The sequence below is a fragment of the Micropterus dolomieu genome, linkage group LG05 (assembly GCF_021292245.1).
Source record: "Micropterus dolomieu isolate WLL.071019.BEF.003 ecotype Adirondacks linkage group LG05, ASM2129224v1, whole genome shotgun sequence".
NCBI lineage: Eukaryota > Metazoa > Chordata > Actinopteri > Centrarchiformes > Centrarchidae > Micropterus > Micropterus dolomieu.
Genome location: NC_060154.1, coordinates 31,088,311 through 31,105,583, shown reverse-complemented (window position 1 = coordinate 31,105,583; position 17,273 = coordinate 31,088,311). Strand labels below are relative to the sequence as shown.

The window sequence follows — 17,273 nt, the reverse complement described above, 5'->3', positions numbered from 1 at the left end:
GCTTGAAGCAAACAGCCAATCGCACCAATAGCTCTAATAAAGACTCTGACAGATATTGAAAACCATGACTCACAGACACACCTGCTTGGAAAAAACACTACACCCTCTACCTGTCTGTTTAAGATCACACACGTCTCTCCTTTGAAGTTTTTCTTTTGTTGCCAAAACTAATAGTCAAAGAACACTTCAGTTATATAGTTCCACAGAATATCTTTGTCCTCACTTCTCACTGGCTCTGTATAATCCCACCTAACAGCTTCAGTCCAAACATGATGGAAATCCATCTGAATCGAAACCAGAAGCATCACTTATGATCACAGATACACCACAATCCACGTCTGAAACGTACATCTTGTAGAAAGTTCCTCAAACTCCCATATTATGATAACTATCTAAGGGCGTCTCTGATGACTGAAAGGTTGCAAACAACCCACCTAAACTATCATGACCATCAGTGACACAACAACAGACTTCAAAACCTGCGCAGTTGGTATAGCAACCAATCAAACAACAGCAACAAGGTGTTTCTGTTAGTGCTGATGATATCAGACAGATAGTATCTGCTGGCCATGATACTTTCACCCTTACGATGAGGGGAGGGTGTCACATTCGATTTCTTAACACTGCGTTGGCCAAGGCTGTTCCTTAAACTCCATCTGCTGATGAAGACAGTGAGATACATTTAAAGATCTAAAAAAAGCTAGTAAGTTGACTTTGACATAAGAGCCACTGTGTAGAATATTCTAACTTTGAATTAAGGATCACACAGTGCAACAACCCCAATTGTTGTTCTTCTTAATGGTTAACAACTGATTTATAAAGATATAAACTGACCGTACATATAGCCGGGCTGCACCAAAATGCATCCCTCTAAAACTGTGGGAAGCCAGGTGAGCAAACACACACAGTTCATGTCCTGAAGATCTCTGCTAGAGTGCTGTATGTCATATAAAACACCAGACCAAAACACACAGCATCCACTGGGATGGGTTTTCTTCTGGTGCTTACAGATTACAAGTTAAAATACAACATGAATTTAGCAATCATATAGTACGACTATAATATAGTCGTAAGCAGATCAAAGTATTTTTTAACCACTATAACTGGAGTGTACTGTATGTCACTGTCTTTATCAGCAATTTAAGACACACTTCAGCTGTCCTTGTATGTTCTTACAGCTACATTACCAGTCATGAAATGTCTGTATACTTCTAACTGATACATAGAAATGCTTAAAGTCAAGTGTTACTGATGAAGAGTAACAATGATGCTCTTGTTTTCTTGTTCTTTGGAAGAGGAGCGTAAAAACATTCTTCGAGATTGTTACTGTGGTCCCGAGGTGGGTGACACTGGTAAGACTCCATGTCTTCTCTGCATCAGGTCAGCACTATTTAACCACATCATCTCTAACAGTGAGTCTGGGGAGACTTTCTGTGTCTCTGTAGGCTACACGTATGAGGCTAACTAAAGTTCAGATCTGCCCCCAATAAGTATTCCAAGTAAACCAAGGCTGCACGAACATGCTGTTACGTGTATTGGCCTGTTTTACATGTGAAGAGCTAACAGGTAGCTGAGGGACTCCCACAATAATATCTCAAAGTATAAACTCTAGTTGGCACACTTTATTTAAAGAAAACAAAGCTTTTTAATACAGTATTTTACAGAATAGCAAATATAACTGGAAGCCCAGCACCAGCTGCTGTGTTGGACCCAGGGTCCTGCCTCTCTGGAACTGAACTAGGTTCAACTCAGTCGAACAATAACGTTATAGGCTATGATGCCTGTATTAAGCAGCTGAGAGGCACTCGCTCATTATCTCATTACCACTGGCTCCAACCTACTCTTACACATACATTTAGCTAAGTCCATCACAAGGAGCCCTGAGGGGCCACAGAGCTCCCATGTTATTATTAATTTACCCGCGTGTTTGGACCAGTGTGTCCTGGACAAGCGCTAACAGGTGTTGTGCCAAATTCTGGATGCCTGCCGAGAATTGCATGCACTCTCTGCATCTGTTTAGCCGAATTATGCATCCACCTCTTACATCTTTTTCACACACTTTGTTGTGCACATTGATCAAAAGCAGGTTATCACCACATATTTTTGCTGAATCTCAAGGAATGCTACTTTTACGAAGTGTAATAAAGTATTCACAACTCTAAATGTTCATAGAATATATAGGCTCCTTAGAACCGATTATTACCATTGATGAACCCCACAATAGCGTTAGTATAGCGTTTAAAAGCAGTATTTGGAGGCGCAAGCAATTCTCGTCAAGCAGGCAAAACTCGCCGTAACACCTGTCGAACACACACACACATAATGTCTGTCTGGGTTGGTTCAGGTGTTAGCAGCCTGGGTACCGCGCTGGGAGGAGCCATTGTTAGTGTGTTACAGGAAGTCTTCTGCTGGTTCGGGCCAGGATAACAAAAGACAAACTTTCCCATAGCTGACACACTCACCGACAGCCGCAGGCTCAATAGTAAGGTTCATGCAGGCTGTCTCCCTGTTCTGAGTGAGTGTGTGGGTGTGTGTGGTGGAGTGCTCCTCCTCTTTGATAAGCCTCCTCTTCGCCTCCATCAGCCCACAGTCCGCCGGGAAGTCTTGTCGGCGCCATCGGGATTCTCACCGGGACCTTTCTTCAGTCATGATTCGGGTTTCTTCGCCTGTGTTTTTGCTGTTATTGTTTGCGGTGAGTACAGAAGCGCTTTATTTTATTATTTATTATTATTATTTTACTTTTAACAGGGAAAAATGTCAGACTCTGAACATATGTCCTTCTGTATTTTTAAATATTGTTGTATTGGACACATAGCTGTTAAATGAAGTCAGTCCTGGCACAACATGTCGTGCTGCTTGTTACTACTTGTAGGCAAAACGAACTCACTTGTTTGTATCACACCAGCTTTCAAATCCTAATTTCCTAGTTATGACAGAACGAATAAAAACCTGTTTGCTTCATACTGTCCTGTCCTAATGGTACACTGAGTTTAGGTGTGCTCATATCAATATTGTCAGCTATTGTTTGTGGATTATAGAATATATGTCATGATCTGTTGTAATGTTTCAAAATCTTTACATGAGACCTTGGAGTGTCTCATGTATCGTAAATAGAAAAGCAGGAACTAAAACATGAAGTCCTTAAAAAAAGGCCACGCTTCCTGTACTAATATAATGTAACATGGCTCCAGAAAAGAATTTAGACATCTTAGTGAAAGTGTGTTTGTGTTTGGAACAAGCTTTAAGCACAATATGCTGACTGTATGGATCATATTTTGATCATTTGCCGTACATTATTCTGTGGTTCTTTTAAAACAGTCGGATTCTTCAACAAGTTACAGACTGTAATGCATTATGAAAACCCAGTGATATTACTGACTAAAAATGTAGCAGTGACATTAGAGATATTTCCTCAAATGAAAGATTCACCTGTCAGTGTTGATTCAGTATGTTCTTTCTGTTTATTTATGTCTAACTGACTTCTTTCTTTAACTAAAATATGTGAAGCCCCTCCCTTCTCTTTTTGTCATCCTAGCTCTTCTGTTACCTTGACATGCCCATGCATTGACTGAATAGTTAAGGCTTACATTTTCTAGAAGTGGTAGGGTGTGTCCACATCTCCTCTGAACAAAGGCAGCTGCACAGTACCTGACAGGCTGATGCTTTTGCACACAGGCCCTCACAGTATCTCAATTCAGGCTGTTTTTATAATGCCAACCTAAATACTATTATTCCCATGGATATAAGACGTTTAAAGAGTTTCTGAGAGCTATGATATTCCCAACTTGGCAGAGGAATGGCATGTTAACAAACTGAGCCCTAATCCTGCAGCTCCACCACTATTAGCTGTTAAGTCAATATGTGGTTTAACCTGTAAACTACAAATATTTGGGAAAGACAGCTAAGGGTAATTTTCTGCAACATTCATTTTTCACAGCAGCAGGTGCGTCGCATTTGGAGGAGGCTTGCTAATGACATAGCCTAGCCAAACGATCGACACCAGTGTGGTACAGGATGATATCTCTCTAAAATGGGTCACTAAATATTCTTAGGCAGCCGTTAATATACCTTGCAAAGTAAAGTCTATATGTGGGAAACACTGCAGTTTATATTCTGCATAGCTAGGTACAGCACTAAAGAGCCAGAATAACTAAAGACACCAGTGTGGCTTGAGAATATTTCATGTCTTACTGAAACTGTAGGCATTGAGCCTAATTAAAAACGATTGCCATTTCACAATGAAAAGATGCTGTAATTATGAAATGGAGACATATAACTGATAGCATATGACTGTGGCACATGTTATCACTTTATCCAACTGAGCCACAGAGATAGTTCTGGGTTTACTGCGGCTGTGTATCAGTCCTTTATAGAGATCTAACGTGGTTTATATTCAGCCTCGCCATGTCAACTTTTATAAGAATGACTTCATTATTTAAACAAGTTACTACACGGTGCTAGGTTGGAAGGGGCAATAACGTGAATCTTTATGTTGTCTTTTTTCCCCGTAGAAGCAGCTTATGGAGATGAGAGGGGTATAAAAAAAATAGTTTCACAAATTATTGTTTGAGAAAAAACTGCAACATTTTAAAAGACTATGTAAAGCAGAACACGGGTTTAAGGTTTCTGTCCACGATGCACTATTTTTTGTACTTTCTGGTACAGTTGTATACTATGCTTACTGATATTATTAATGTGCAGCCTACTCTACATTGGTGGACTTTAGATGAATCTGTCAGGTAAGGGTGCATTGTTAGTAATTATTAATTGTGTTACAGCTCCAGGCTGTTGCTGTGGTGTGGGCCAACTCTGGAGAGAGTCTGGTAAGAAAAAGAAGAGAATGGATTCTCCCTCCAAAGCCACTGAAGGAGAATGAAGACTACACTAAGCAAGAATCTATTGCCAGGGTGAGTCACTGATCTCTAATTAACTTTTAATTCTGCCCACTAACTCTGAAGAATCAAAGGTTTCACAGTGGACTGGAACCTTGGATGAGGAGTCATTTGGGACAATGAACAGATTAGTAGAAATGGTTTTGTTTTTATTTATGTAGTTAAGTTTTGTTTTTATTGGCATTGAAGATAGCAGAAGGAAACCACTTGGCTCTCATTGTAGAAGCAGTATTGAAAACAGCCTCAACATTTAAAAACAGAAAACTGGATCCTTGAATCCTTGAAATCCAAAACCAACGATAACAATAATTGAAAATAATTTGTCAGCTACTCCAATAGATCAAGCAGAAGAAGAAGTTAACAAATGACCCTCTGCATTCCACGTACATGTCAAGTTACATGTCCACAAAAATGACAACGCAGATATCACCTAGATCACCAGGGTCACTGGAACAACAAAGAGGGGATCACTCAGCATGTATTGTTATTCTGGTGCAAATGTTTCTTTTTTTCTGGGCCCATAAAGTGATCAGGTCTTCTGCTTTGTGTTTCAGATTCGATCAGATGCTGAAAGTGTGGAAAATATTGAATACTCTCTAGAAGGCATTGGTGCAAACAAATATCCCTTCCATGTGTTTGTAGTTGACTCTAAAACTGGACTAATTCGTGTGACCAAAGTTCTTGACAGGGAGGAGATCGACACGTACAATGTGAGTGATACATGACAGGTTGTGTTCTGTTCTTCTTTTGGACTTTATAAGATTCAGTAATTGCTGCTTTTCATATTTAATGTGGAGATATTTGGCAGCCATTTGCCATGTGAATGTAACATGCTGTTTATGTGTGTTCAATGCACGTGCTGACACAGATAATAAAGACATTTGAGTTTTGTGTTTCAGCTGTCAGGTGTCGCTAGGTACAGTGATGGCAGAGAAGCAGAGAAAAATATTGACATACGAATCAAGGTTGTGGATGAGAACGACAACTCTCCAGTGTTTGGAGTCATCGAGCCCGTGGAGATGTATGAATGCAGTCCTGTAGGTTAGTGTTTCTGCTTTTATGTAATCTCACAAATCCCCATCCTGACTATCGCCAAATCAATACTTTTAAAACGTTTCCGATAATCCGTTATTTTATATTAAATTTAAATTAAATTGAACAGTAAATTAATTGTTTAAAGTATACTTAAATATAAATATTACACATTTACATAACAAATTCAAAATATAACAATGTATGAAACCTGAACCACCTAACCCAACTGCTGTCATTACCAGTTACAGTTCTAACAGCAAAGTCTATTTTGAGTTGGTATTCTTATGTTCCCAGGCCACCCAGGCTGCATGTCGAAGGGCAAGATACTGAACCCCGAATTGCCCCTGGTGGCTGTTCTGCCAGTGTATGAATGCGTGTGAATGTTAGTTTCTGTTTGAGCACTTAGGCTTAAGGATGTGTTGTGAATGTACTCTGGGCTACGCTCAACCATGCTTACTTTGGGTATTTGTTAAAATGACCTTAGATCACACTTAGATCTTAGATCATACAGTATCAACCTTAATATCTAATTGTTTTATGAGTTCAGTGTGTCTGTGCCTTCTGACCTAGTAACTAGGGTGAAATGTAATCATTCATTCATTCAATGCAATTGTTTTTTACAGGCACTTCAGTTATGAATGTAACTGCTACTGATGCTGATGAACCAGGAAATAAGAACTCTCAGATCTTCTATTCCCTCATTAGTCAGAATCCACCTCATGACATATTTAGAATTGAGGGTAATGGGACCATCTACGTCAAAAGGGCTGATCTGGACAGAGAGGTACAGTATGAAGTACACCAACACATCCACAGGGCCAGTGCCAATTGCAGATAACTGAAATTCCATTCTTACTATTCTTACTATATTATTATTATTAATACTACCAGCACAACCTGTTACAACACACAACAACCAATCTTTCGATAACAATGGATTATACTATTTGTGAAGTGAAAAGTGTGGCCGTAAGCGATGAGCCCATAGAGAAATATCACCCAAATCTGGATCTCCCCTTAGCTCTGTAGAGCTTTTTTTTTTAGCTTCTGTCAGCTTTTGTTTTGGTTTTCCAGCCTGTTTGCACCCAACTCAACAGTACTGTTCGTCCTGTAGTTCGATAATTTCACATCTTATTAGCTAATTTAGGGAATTTGATCTTTAATCCCTGCTGCTTTAAATGGCTTTGGACAGCCTGGATATTCAGTGGCTGGAAATTACATTTGTGACTCTTTTCAAAGATGCAACCATAAGACAAACATTAAAGGAGACCTACTGCATTTCTAGTCCTGTAATGTAGTGTTGTGACTCCTGTATGGAAGCTTTGCATGATAAAGTTAAAGGAGACCTATTATGATTCCACATTTTATGACTTATATACAATGTTACAATTTATTTTCTATCTCATACTGGCTCTTAATGTAAACCTTCAGCCTCTGTCTGAAACAAGCTGTAGATTGTCCTGTCTCTTTAAGCAATTCATACATAGCCTACTATTGACATGAAAAATATTAGTATTGTACATTTTATGCTATTAATACTACATAAATGTCACACTGTCACAAATGTCTGGAAACATTTTAAAACTTAAACTCTGATCTCAGTGTGCATGTTTCCACACCAGTAGCTTCGTAGTAAAGACTAGCAGTATCAGCAGTTAGCAGTCCCATTGCATGTTGTCATATTAAGCAGGAAAAATGTAAAACAATAATACAACCAGCATGATTGATGTATAAAATGAATAAAACAAAATCAAACACCGTGTGTCCTAACACGGAGCCATAGGTAGAAAAAGCTGTTGAAACCAGAGCATTCAGAACAGGAGGAAATCTGTGGTTTCGGCTCACAGGGATTTCTTTTCAATACTTTTACGTCTTTATTTGAAGCTTTGGCCATGTTTAACATGAACATCCAACATTGTAACATTGTAGATAAGACCGAAAAAGCATAATAGGGCTCCTTTAATCACAGCTGACCAGTTTACATTTTATTTATGATTTCTATTTTCAGAAAGCAGATTTGTACACTCTGACAGTGCGGGGTCAAGACCTAAATGGCGCTCAAGGGGGAAACACTGGAACCGGCACTGTTACCATTAAAGTCCTTGATGTGAATGACAACCCACCCACCCTGGAAAAATCAGAGGTAGTTCTCACACTCTACTATATCAACATGTTATACTGAATTTTGGTGCAAGGAGAAATGGTTTCCGTGAGGGTTTACAGAGTTGCATGGTTTCAGTGTTTCTTTTGAGGAAAAAAAGAATATATGAAAATGTTTGTGTGCTCATATTACAGATCATGCGTTAAAGTCAAAGAAATGCTAATTAACGAATGTGTCGTTAAACAAAAACTGATGACATTTATCTTACATCATGTCTTCACATTCATCTTACATTCATGTTTTACTTGCAGTATGAGGGCAACATTGAGGAGAACACACAGGGTGTGGAGGTGATGAGACTAAAAGCAAATGACCTGGACCTGAAAGGCACAGAAAACTGGGAAGCTGTGTTTGACATTGTGCAAGGCAACGAGGCAGGGTACTTCAGCATCAAGACAGACCCCAACACCAACGAGGGCATCCTAATGCTTGACAAGGTACTGCTGTTTTAATTTAGGATAAATGTGTTGGTATTCCAGTTTTATTGGGAATAAATATGTTATATTCCATTTGCATGCTCCATAAAACAAAGAAAGAAAAAGTAACTTGCCCATGACGAAAGAAGTAATTTTAGACATAATTTGAATAAAAAAAGTAGCAACTTAGAAAAACAAAGAGTGTTTATGTACACTCTATTGCCAAATGTTTTAGAACTCTGAATCACTGAATTCAGGTGTTCCAATCAATTCTATGATGCGAGTGTATAAAATAAAGTACCTAGGTATGCAGACTGCTTCTACAAACATTTGTGAAAGAATGGGTCGCTCTCAGGAGCTCAGGGAATTCAAGCGTGGTACCGTGATGGGTTGCCACCTGTGCAATAAGTCTGTGAATTTTCATAAATTTTGTCAAGTGTTAGTGGTATTATAACAATGTCGTACTGATTGGGAACAACAGAACTCAGAACTCAGCCACGAAGTGGTAGGCCACACAAAATCACAGAGCGGGGTCAGCACTGAGGTACACAGTGCGTAGAAGTCGCCAACTTTCTGCAGAGTCAATAGCTCTAAACGTCATGTGGCCTTCAGATTAGCTCAAGAACAGTGCATAGCTTCATTTCTAGAAGGAGGTCAGCTGGGCTCTTGGACTCCAAGTCCTTTATGAGGCCTTCCAGTGCTAGCAGAAGAACACTGATGTTCCCCAGGCTAGGGGCCATTGCTGTTGACTGGTAAGCTTTCACCAGAAGCCCATCAGTGAAGCATCATTTCTTCTTATTTAGGTGACGGGCAGCTATGTTCCCCCTGCAAACAGTGCAAAGGTTGGGCCCACCATCCAACAAGCATAGGTGGCGATAGCACAACAAAACTTTTAGCAAAGTAAGAGATGAAGACAAGGCCAGGGCTAAAGCTAAAAGCCAAAGAACTCCTTCTCATCTCACTCACCAAGCCGTGGTCCCTTATGTTTTGGACCAGCAAATAGAAAGGATCACAGACAAATGTATCTTATGGACTGATATATTGATCAATATTTTATTGATTTACATACAACAATTGCACAAGACCCATTAAATGTTTTGTGGCAATTTTATAGGGGGTCAGAATTAAATAAAGGCTGCCCTCTTAAGTGTCATTTTGGCACGTACTGGAGGTATTGATGGATTTACTAAGCAATATCAATTTTCAGTACATTTCAGGGGAATAGTATAACTATTCAACCCTAAATCCTCAGATGACCCAGGTTTAGTTTAGCTTAGTTTTTTATTAATAATCTGTGTTGTCTGTGTTTATGTGTGCAATTTTACAGGCTGTGGATTATGAGGATGTCAAGGATCTTCAGCTTGGAATAGGTGTAAGGAACAAGGCTCCACCCTTTGATGGATCTGGGGTAAATTCTGTAGCTGGTGTAAGTTTTGGAGGGGGAGCAGGCGGTGGAGGAGGAGGCGGAGGGGGAGCAGGGGGTGGAGCCAGCGGTGCCAGCGGAGCCAGCGGAGCCAGCGGTGCCAGCGGAGCCAGCGGAGCCAGCGGTGCCAGCGGTGCCAGCGGAGCCAGCGGATCATGGCAAAGTGGGACAAAAATGAACATCTACCCAGTCAAAATCAATGTAAAGAACCAGCCTGAGGGGCCACGTTTTCTCCCCAAAGTCAAAGCCATTCCTGTCTCAGAGGGAGGCAAGACTTTCAACATTAAAGATGTTATCGCCAGGTACCCTGCATTAGATGGAGGCACTGGGAAACCAGCAGAGAAAGTCAGGTCAGTGCAAACACAAACAAATGCATAAGAAAACTCTGCAGTTAAAACTACGATGTCAGCTTAACTGTCTACATTCAGTAATAATAATAACTGACTGACTATTTATTCCGCCTCTAGGTATGCCAAGGGCTTAGACCCTGACAACTGGTTTACCATCGACCCAAATACAGCTGAGATCAGACTGAACAAGATGCCTGACAGAGAATCTTCACTCGTGGTCAATGGGACATATTTTGGTCAAGTACTTTGCATTTCAGAAGGTACACTCTTCCACTATGTGTCTGCTCCAACTTCAGACATTTTACATGACAGACTAGTTTTTTGCAGTGTGAAGTAGCTGTGGAAAGGAATGCCACATAATGCTTAAAAGTCTAAATTCTGACAATGTTTGCAAATCGAACAGCCTTACCAAAATTGGGGCTAAAATATGAAGTTTGCTCTGAGTATGGCTTCCGGAAGCAAAGAAAATGTATTGACAAATAGCCCATTAGATTATCAGAGGCTTTGTGCAATTTCCATCCAAGTTAAGTGGGTTAATGATTTGTCTTCTGGGGACCATAAACATAAGTAAATGTAGTGGAAATCCAGATGTCAGCATTACATTAACATTACATTAGCTGACGCTTTTATCCAAAGAAACTTACAATTGCTATATATGTCAGAGGTAGCACGCCTCTGGAGCAATTAGGGGTTAAGTGTCTTGCTCAGGGGAACAGTGTCACAGTGGGGAATTGAACCCAGGTCTCTCACACCAAAGGGATGTGTCTTATCCACTGCCTCATCACCACCCACCAGCATTTTGTGTACAAAGATGTTTTTTTAAATGTAAATGCTCCGTATTTGTATAGCATTCATACACATTCATACACAGTCATACACTGGTGGAACAGCCACCAGGGGCAATTCAAGGTTCAGTGTCTTGCCCAAAGACACTTCGACATGCAGCTTGGAGGAGCCGGGAATTAACGGGCAACCCGCTCTACCTCCTGAGCCACAGTCGCCCCTTTTGCAAAACACCATCACATTCCCAGGCACACCCACTCACAGGCACACCCACCGACAGGCACACCCACTCACAGGCACACCCACTCAAAGTGCTCAGGTTGCTAGCTAGGTACAAACAAACATGAAAACAGTCCAAGGGTCAAATTGACGTAAATAAATCAAGGAGAAAAGTTGCTTAACCTTCTATCTGAGCATGTCATTAGGCCCACCACTAGCAGGACAAACAGTTGTGTACACCTGTTCTCCACCAGCAGGGAGTTTGAAGTGTTTGAACTTGTCTTACAGAATGGGAATAGATAGAAAGGAAATGCTGAATGATCTGTTCTTATTTCTGTTTTTCTAACACAGACATGCCCGCTAAAACAGCCACCGGCACCATAGCCATCCAGGTGGAAGATGCTAATGACCACTGCCCCACCCTGACCAGTCACATCCAGACAATGTGTACCACGGATACTTCTGTTATTGTGAACGCCAAAGATGAGGACGCATCTCCTAACGGACCTCCTTTTGACTTTGTCATCATCCCAAAGGGCACACAGGGCCAATGGAAGGTGGAGCATCTCAATGGTGAGGAGAAATCTGCCAACTATTTAAAAGTTATGATAGATAGATGTAAAACTAAATAAATACCCGTAGATAAAAAGTTAGAAATTCCTCGACATGAATTGGTGTCTGGCTTAGATTTTTATGTTTTTTTTAGCTTTTGCCAAAGTGAACATTGTTCAAATTCTACAGGAGTTGCTTTAAGGGTCTGACCTTAAAAATAGCACTTTAGCATGTTTTGACCATGACTCTTGCATCTCAGACCAGTGGACAACCGGAATGGAACCTTGTTTTGAAACTAGAGTGTGGAAAAGGAAATTTATCCTTGAGTGTTTGATCCAGAATACTAATAACTTTAGAGTAAAGCATATTGACTTACTACACTCTTCATATGTTTGTCTTGTTGCGGGAAGACACTGCAGCTATCCTGAGAGCCCAGGAGTCCATGTGGCCTGGTGTCTATGAGGTGGAATTGGCAGTAAGCGACATGCAGGGACAGGTCTGTCCAGAACCACAGAAAGTGAAGGTCCAAGTTTGTACCTGTGAGGATGGAGTGGTGTGTGGAAAAAGAAGCAGCCATGGTCAGGCCAGCAAAGAAGCAGTGTTAGGACCTGCAGGCATTGGACTGCTATTACTGGGCCTGCTGCTCTTACTACGTAAGTATGATGTGACGGTCAGTCTGATGAAAGACCGTGTGATCAAATGCTTTGCTGCTCAAAACAAGTCAGGTTGAGTTGAGTTTAAATCCAAGTTTAGGCCAAAGATAAGGCCAGAGCAAAGAATTCAAAAACAAGAACAAAAACTCTTGGTTATAGACGGTGTACATGTCTTTTCAAATGTGAAATAATACTTAGGGACTTTCTTAAAGATCAACAGAAATACCATTAGTAGTATTAGTAGTTAGTAGCAACATGTTAAGAGGAAACAGAGGTTTATCAAGCGGACAGGTCTGTGAATACTTTAGATATCAAAAGCCTAGTAAGTAAGAGAGGGGGTCTCAATACAGGACGCAACATTAAATTTCACAATTTTTTCCAGACATGTAGATATCCTGATGTGTCATTAGTAACCCTTTGAAATAATCAATTATTATTTCTTTACATTAATAATCATTCATAATTGTGACCGGTGGGATAATATATTGTATTCTGAAGTAACATATTTCTCTTATGCAGTCATCATAAATTCTTATATATCCCAACCTAGTTATTAACACATTTAAAACTGTCACTGCCCATTGTAGTGTGACTGTTACTTATCAAAACCCCTATACAACACTAATATGAATACTGACAGCAAACTCAAAAAACAGTAACCATCAGCGCATTACAAAATAGATATTTTAACATACAGTTAGGTGACCAATCATCATCTTCTGTTCAGAGAACGTCTCTCCACACGGGTATAAATGGCCTCCTTGACTCCTCTTTCAAACCATCCGTCCTCCCTGTCTAAAATACAACTTTTAGACATATTTTGGCGCATGTACCATACAGAAGCAGGATTTTCTTCTTGTGCTTGCGAATCAATTTTACATGTTCCTCTTCATGAGTAAAATGTAACATCACTATAACTGGTGTCTTTACCATCGATGTAAATGCAGATGTGACTTCAGCCACTGTTCAGGTGTTCCTAGTAAAACACCTGCCAGCTAAGTTGTATTAAGTTCCTGCCATCTGTGCCCAAGCAATGAACACTCTTTCAAAGTCTTTTCCTCTTGAAACAAAATCTGAATGAACTGTCTGCTCAGAATTTGTATACCTGCCACAGAGCATGATTGGATGCATTCATTATCCAAGGAAGGGTAAAATCAAGGGCGCTGGACTTGGTTGAAGACACTTGAAGCCCTAAATAATTAAAGCAATTACATTTAAAAAAAATGGCTTTAGGTATATTTATTAACACTCAAAAACTCTTCATCAATGCTTGAAATGAATATTGAAATGAACACAACTTTGGCACAAAACAGTTTATTTATGTATGTCAGAGCTGATTGAGAAAATATGTTTTCAGGTCATTTTAATTGCTCCAACAGTCACAAGGAAGCAGTATCTGCGATGGGAAAATAAATCTGGGCCGGTATTTATCAAGCTTCTCAAAGTGCCATATTAGTCTTAAGTCCTGAGAATTCATGAAATGTACTCCTACTTTTAAACTTAAGAATAAAAGCAAATTATCAAATTTCTTAAAGCTAATAATCACTCTTACTCTCCCAGTTATTTAAGACAGCTCCAGAGGTCTCTCAAATGGTAAGGAGCTGCCAGTAGGGGCTTGTGATGGCGCTGTGGAGATGTGCGCAAATCTTTCAGGAGAGGAAGAATGTTTCTGAATTATTTGACGACGCGCAGTTAATCAGACTGGGTCGGACCACGCAGGCATAAACTTTGTCAGCAAGTTGATGAGGGACGTCATCTCACCACTGACTTTATACAGCAGTGTGCTTTCAGCTAAACCTAAGGTGGTGATGACACTTTGTTTATTTGCCACAGGACAAACGCAGCAGTGCTGATGATTTTGGCCCGTCACAACCATCAATAAGCCGAATTGTCATGGAAACAATTATAGCACTTACAGCTTCACTCATTGTCATGCATTTCATCGACTTCCCAACAACACCCCCCGTAATCTGACAGAAACAAACACAATTCATACAAATAGCTGGCATCCCTGGAGCAGTTGGCGCAATTGATGGCACTCGTATAAAGAAACTTTTTTATTTTTCATTTATTACTGTGGATATCATAGTGTATTCTCTTGAAAATTCTCTATTGTTAAATGTGTGTTGAACATAAAACATGAAATTTCACCATTCAGTGTGAATTTACCTGAGAATTTTCTTAAATAAGGAAATCTATTCAGTGATTGGTCCTTGGCTACATCGTCATCCAAAATCCTGTTTGCGGCACAGCAAAGTGTAAACCAACTTTAAGAATGACACTTAAGATTTAGTCCTACACTTCACTTATATTAGGACTATGATGCTTGATAACTAACTTTTAAGCTTTGAGCCAAAAATTTTTTTTACTCTTAAGTCAGTTCTTAGCAGAGTTCTTCTGAGTAAATCTGAGAAGCTTGATAAATATGGGCCCTGATCACAGTCTCTGACAGCCCCAGTTATGATTAAGGTATATTCAGAAATCTATTTAGAGGTTTTTATGGGTCTGGCCAGTTGAAGGGAGTAACCAGATCTGATAGCACACTCAAGAGGCGAAACTGTCAGTGAAGTCAAGAAATGTCAGACATATTACAACATGCAACTTCCACCAGAACGGTTATAGAAAAACCTGGAGTTGTTAATAAAGAACTACATGGTTGCCTGTTACAAGAGAAGACATAAACACATTGTATTGAAACAGGTATATTAAAACTGCACCCTCCAGAGGACCGCTGCAGTCCCCGAATCACACGTTTTCTAAAACTTGATTGTTGTTGTGTTTTAAAGTCATTCCTCTGTTGATGCTCTTCTGCCAATGTGGGGAGGCTGCTGGTCTGCCAGGGGGCTTTAGTGAGATGCCTTTCGACACCAAATCACACCTTATTAACTACCGCACTGAGGGCCAGGGAGAGAACACGGTAAGACATTTAAAACATATTTATCTTTCAAACACATGACCGTCATGTTTGCTATTGAGATGCTGTATGAAGTGATACTTGACATTTGGATCATTGGCCTGTGATAGGAGGTGCCGCTACTGACCATGCCAACACAATTGGATGGAGGTATGGCCACTATGGGTATGATGGCTAAAAAATCTTCAGCAATTGGGCCCATGGCAGGTTTGGATTTCCAGAAATCCGTCACTTCCATGGATGAGATGAACGGGGCTGCCTATCAGGACGGTTTTGGAAGTGGCCACAGAGAAGGGACATGGGGGACGATGAACCAGCAGAACTTCTACTCTGAGTTTGAAGGACGAGAATCGAGAACAGGTGGAGGAATCTATGATGGCATGGCTTTGCCAGACTACTTCCTGGGAGAGTACTACAATCAGGTGAGGGATCATTTACATATTTCAACTCTTTCTGTAACCCTTTGTAGGCTTTTGTCATCTGGACATAATTATTTTGATGGGTTTCAAATGTTGGGAAGACAAACTCGATAAAAGAGGTACAATTTGCAAATGTCTTTGCTTTAACAGTTCAACAAAAAATCACATAGTAGCTATCCTGTCAGTTTGGCCTTTAAGCTAACTGACTGTGTGTTCATGGACACACCAACTAAACTTCGAACACTTTAAAGAACATGTTCTTGGGCACCACTATTGTCAGGCAGGGCTTAGTTTGTGTTATGTGCATATACACATGCCTCTGGTGTTTCTCCTTACAAATCATTTAGATTTGTGAATTTTTTAATTCGGATAAGACTAATACATTCATTGAAAGTTTAATTAAAACCGTTTGCACCCTGAATGCTACAAGATGATTGTGATCAGCTAACAACATAGGTAACCTGATGGTTTCTTTCTTTTTTTTCCAAAAGAAGATGACCAGTGGAAACGAGAGCCTTGGTGTGAAGGATGGTCTTTTGGTTTACGATTACGAGGGCCAGGCCTCCCCTGCTGGCTCAGTGGGCTGCTGCAGCCTCCTGGAGTCTGACAACGACCTGCAGTTCCTCGATGACCTCGGGCCAAAGTTCAAGACCCTGGCTGAAGTGTGCGGAGGCAAGAAGATCGCAACTGAAGTCAAACCTGTGTTCACTCCTCCGCCCAGTGCCTCCATCAATACTCAGAGCTCAGTATCAAGTTTGATGACTGCCCAACAGCTGCCCCCACCCCCCAAGCTGCAGCCGACTATTGCCGAAACAGGGCAGACTGTAGTCAGGGAGACATCTGAGCGTACTGAGATGGTGAAGGAAAGCAAGGCCGCGGTGAGGGAAGGGATGACCACGGTGAAGGTGAACCAAGGGATGGCAAATCATGGCCAGATGCTCCTGCTACAGCAGCAGCAGCCTGTCTACTACACCACCGCTCCTGTTATGCAGTCGATGCAGTACGTAGTCCAGCCACAGATTCAGAACACCATGCTGCTGGCCGAGGCACCATCCACCAACTTGCAGGGCATGGTACTGGTTAATGGCACCCAGACTGGATCTTCCCAAGGCATGGTCGTTCAGGGGCAGACAGTGATGTCCAGCGGACAAGCCCGGGGCCCCGGCATGGTGCTGGTGGAGAGCGGCAGCGTCCAGGGGGGTGGTGCCAACCTGATCTACACTGGCAACCTCTCTGGCTCCCAGACCATGATGGTCGTGGAGGGCAAGGTCCCTGCAGGGTCAATGAAAGTGCTGAAGGGGAGCCAGACCTGCCTCGTGCAGGGGGGCACTCTACAGCCAGCAGGGCTTTCAGGATCTCACAGAGTCCTGGTGGTCGGAGAGACAACAAGCAGCGGAGGGCATCTGGTCCAAGAGGCAGGAGGTCAGTCCCAGAAGAGTGACGTCTCCGGATCTCA

At 41.1% G+C, this 17,273-nt stretch overlaps 1 protein-coding gene across 5 annotated transcripts in view; it reads left to right on the top strand.

Moving 5' to 3' along the window:
- The first annotated feature begins 647 nt into the window (after window positions 1–647).
- Window positions 648–17,273, top strand: part of dsg2.1 (desmoglein 2, tandem duplicate 1) — a 28,598-nt gene continuing 11,972 nt past the window's right edge. Inside the window, exons 1-16 of one of the 5 annotated variants that reach the window (XM_046050558.1) lie at window positions 648–671; window positions 1,296–1,352; window positions 2,584–2,692; window positions 4,779–4,907; window positions 5,447–5,602; window positions 5,792–5,933; window positions 6,551–6,711; window positions 7,936–8,070; window positions 8,340–8,525; window positions 9,832–10,277; window positions 10,395–10,537; window positions 11,631–11,852; window positions 12,242–12,484; window positions 15,271–15,401; window positions 15,509–15,820; window positions 16,309–16,576. In XM_046050558.1, coding sequence (XP_045906514.1) covers window positions 2,648–2,692; window positions 4,779–4,907; window positions 5,447–5,602; window positions 5,792–5,933; window positions 6,551–6,711; window positions 7,936–8,070; window positions 8,340–8,525; window positions 9,832–10,277; window positions 10,395–10,537; window positions 11,631–11,852; window positions 12,242–12,484; window positions 15,271–15,401; window positions 15,509–15,820; window positions 16,309–16,576 — 2,719 coding nt within the window. In that variant the 5' untranslated portion in view covers window positions 648–671; window positions 1,296–1,352; window positions 2,584–2,647. Of the gene's footprint in view, window positions 672–1,295; window positions 1,353–2,417; window positions 2,693–4,778; window positions 4,908–5,446; window positions 5,603–5,791; window positions 5,934–6,550; window positions 6,712–7,935; window positions 8,071–8,339; window positions 8,526–9,831; window positions 10,278–10,394; window positions 10,538–11,630; window positions 11,853–12,241; window positions 12,485–15,270; window positions 15,402–15,508; window positions 15,821–16,308; window position 17,273 lie in introns of those variants that run through there. The other 4 variants (XM_046050559.1, XM_046050560.1, XM_046050557.1 and 1 more) reach the window with 4 other exon arrangements.